At 35.5% G+C, this 3,574-nt stretch overlaps 1 protein-coding gene across 1 annotated transcript; it reads right to left on the bottom strand.

Annotated features, from left to right (window-relative positions):
- Positions 1-33: 33 nt before the first annotated feature.
- rab9a (RAB9A, member RAS oncogene family) lies at positions 34-1,940 on the bottom strand. The gene is made up of 2 exons (XM_016256514.1): positions 1,908-1,940; positions 34-869 (listed from the first exon to the last, which is right to left on the bottom strand). Exon 2 carries the CDS (start codon positions 841-843, stop codon positions 238-240), a length of 606 nt encoding a protein of 201 aa, XP_016112000.1. The 5' UTR covers positions 844-869; positions 1,908-1,940; the 3' UTR covers positions 34-237.
- Between the last annotated feature and the right edge of the window lie 1,634 nt (positions 1,941-3,574).

Here is a 3,574-nt window from a genome sequence, read left to right as displayed (position 1 = left end):
ACACAGTATATATATATATATATATATATATATATATATATATATATATAGAAGACATCTGATTGCACAGAATCATTTAAATTCAGGCATTTCAGTTCAGATACAAGAACGTCACCCAATGAAAGCAACCCAGTGTTTAGTAGTAAGTGCATGTATTCCAGTAAGTGCATGTTCAAATATAATGCAGATGCTTCACTCAAGGACCATTAAATAGCTAATGGAGGTCAATCTCGTCCGTTAACAGCATGATGTGCTGCTGCGCGGCTTTCTATGCAGGTTAACGGTGTCTGTTGGAATCAAATGCTCGTGTCGATCCTCCAAAGCCAGAACTCTTCTGACGGCTTCCTCGAATGCAACCGCGACATTAGTCGCGTCTTTGGCACTGGTCTCGAAATACGGGTATCCTCCGCTTTCCCTGCACCACTCCTGAGCTTCCTCACTGGTCACCTGCCTCTCCGTCACGTCCACCTTGTTGCCCAGAAGCACGAACGGGAAGCTGTCGGGCTCCTTGACATCGGCGTAGAAGATGAACTCTTTCCTCCAGTTGTTGAGGTTGTGGAAGCTCTGGCTGTCGTCCACGCTGAAGGTCAGCAGGCAGCAGTCGGAGCCGCGGTAGAAGGGCGTCCGCAGGCTGCGGAATCGCTCCTGACCCGCCGTGTCCCAGATCTGCAGCGTGACCGTGCGGCCGTCCACCTCCAGGTCTTTATTGAGGAACTCCACGCCGATGGTGTGAAAGAGATGGGCGTCGAACTTGTTAGTGACGTAGCGGTTCATGAGCGAGCTCTTTCCCACTCCACCGTCGCCCAGGAGAATGACTTTAAGAAGGGAGGATTTAGATGACATGGTGTTTGTGGCCGTCGTCCTGAGAACTGAAGTTTAGGGATATCTTTAAGACTTAAATGAGTCATATGATTCTCCAATAAAACAGTTTGTTTACACTATCTGTCAAAAGTTAGGAGTAATTTAGATGTTGTTAAAAGAAGTCTTTCTGCTCACCAAGGCTGCATTTATTTGATCAATAATATAGTAAAAACAGTAAAATTGTGAAATATTATTATAATTTAAAATAAATGTTTTCTATGTGAATATATTGTAAACTGTAATGTATTTCTGTGATGTGCAGCTGTATTTTCAGCATCATTACTCCAGTCTTCAGTGTCACATGATCTTCAGAAATCAGTATAATATGCTGATTTGCAGCTCAAGAAACATTTCTGATAATTTTTGTGGAAACTGTTATATACTAGCATTCAACAGTTTAGGGACAGTATGGTAAAAAAATAAATAAAATCAATTATTATTTTTATTAATCAAGGATGCATTATATTGATCAAAAGTGAATGTAAAGACATTTATAATATTACACAAGATTTCTATTTCAAATAAATGCTGTTCTTTTGAACTTTCAATTCCTCTGAGAATCCTGAAAAATAAAATGTATCACGGTACAACAATAAATTACATTTGAACATTTTCAAATAGAAAAGTTATATTAAATTCCAAGAAATATTACATAATTTGTACTGTTTTGATCAAATAAATGCAGCCTTGGTAAGCAGAAGAGGCGTCTTTCAAAAATATTGTAAAAAAATAAAATAAAACTTTGACTGGTAGTGTATATTATTTATTTTAGTAACTGTTAATATTTGATATACTTGAATAAATACATATATGTGGCTCTTAGAATGGTACAAAAGGCCAAACGTAGTACTAGCAGGTGGAGAGCGGTTTATAAAACACTATTTGAACAAATTGCAGCCAAGTTTCATTTCTGTAAAACAGTTTGTTTGTTTATTAAATGAACTGATTCAGAATTTTTTTTAATTGTCATTTTGTAGCATTAGCATTATGCATGCGAGTTATTGCAATATTTGGGGGAAATTGGGGAGCAAGTAGGTTTCACTTACCTTTACTGCCTCAAATAATTCATCATTCAAAACCTAGAACAACAAAAAATCACTAAATTAGAAATATTATCCCAACGTACTAGACTAATCAAATGAAGATCTATGCAACAGAGACTTAATATTGTAATGTGTTGTCTGCATATATTAAACTATTTACGGTTATTCATGCTGAAGTGAGATGTGTTACAGAACTATTTCACATACATCACAATTATTATTTATGTATGTGTCTATATGCAGTATAATGATTATGTAGGTTATTAGTACATTGTTTATACATCAAATAACCGATATAATTTGTAATGGTTTTATGTCTGTTTTCTGTAAAAAAAAAATACTACATTATGTTTAAACATTAAATAATTTTTTGTTTGACATTATATTCAAATATCCAATAACTGATAAAACTTCAATGCTTTCATTTCTGTTTTTGTAAAAGTAAAAACTACATTATCACTACACTGCAACAACAGAAACATATACCTAATCAGCAAACATATAATCATAATCAGCACTCATAAACCCCATGTAGGTCAATCTTTACTACACTAGACACAAATCAAGCTGGCGTTACTCTGATAGGCCCAGTAACGCTGGACATGAGAAGACGCTATAGCACTAAACGAAGGCATGAGTACGGTCCACTGAGACTCTCAGCTGCTGGCGGTCAGTTGGTCATGTGCTCCTGTCTGTCCTGCATCACATGCAACAGTGTGCGTTACAATTCAGACAACATGCAACACAGCCGGAGTTTAAACACACACAGAATGATTTAATTACAATCACACAAGCCTGCTGGAGAAAACACTCAGTCAAGTCACTGCACAGCTGTATTAGTGCAGTTGAGACTCACAGTCAATAATTATTTTTCAAGTTTATTTTTGCATGGAAACCAACGAGGGTCAATTTGACCAGCAAGACAAAATTAACTTTCAACACAACAGGAGGGTTAAATGACCCGATTCAGAAATTAATTCAAATGTTCCAGTTTACTCAATTCAAAAATGTGAAAATAATGCTGGGAACATCTTGTCATCTTATGAGGTATGAATGTGGTTGAAACTATGAAACAAGTGGTTGAAACCATTTATATGGCTAATATTTCAAATATTTATAACACAGCATCAAATACTTGATTCTGATTGGCCACACACACACCCACACACACACACACACACACACACAGTATATATATATATATATACACGCATACAATTTTATGACTACATTACATTATTATGTTACATATATTATTAAATATTGCTTAAGGAAAGCATAGTATATAAAGTAATACAACAAATGGTGTCATGTATTAATATGTATAATAATTTATTTATTAATAATAATAATAATAATATAATTATGATTTATTTTATATGATAGTTTGAATCGGGATGAATTAGTGACTATTAATCACTAATATATCACTATATCGCTTAAAATAACACATTTGAGATGAAACATGAGCCGGACATTCATTTATTTACAAAACTGCAGGAGCAGCGGTTAACAAACCAAACCAGGAGGACATTTATATATAACGAAGAAAGCCCACCGAACCCATACATGCCTGAGCTGCTGAACTTGACTACACTAAACAACACACAGTGCATCAGTCTGAAGCAAATAAGCAGCTGTGTGTGTGTGTGTGTGTGTGTGTGTGTGTG

This window comes from Sinocyclocheilus grahami, unplaced genomic scaffold (genome assembly GCF_001515645.1).
Source record: "Sinocyclocheilus grahami isolate Dianchi unplaced genomic scaffold, SAMN03320097.WGS_v1.1 scaffold1437.1, whole genome shotgun sequence".
Taxonomy (NCBI): Eukaryota; Metazoa; Chordata; class Actinopteri; order Cypriniformes; family Cyprinidae; genus Sinocyclocheilus; species Sinocyclocheilus grahami.
This window is presented reverse-complemented; position numbering and strand designations above follow the sequence as displayed.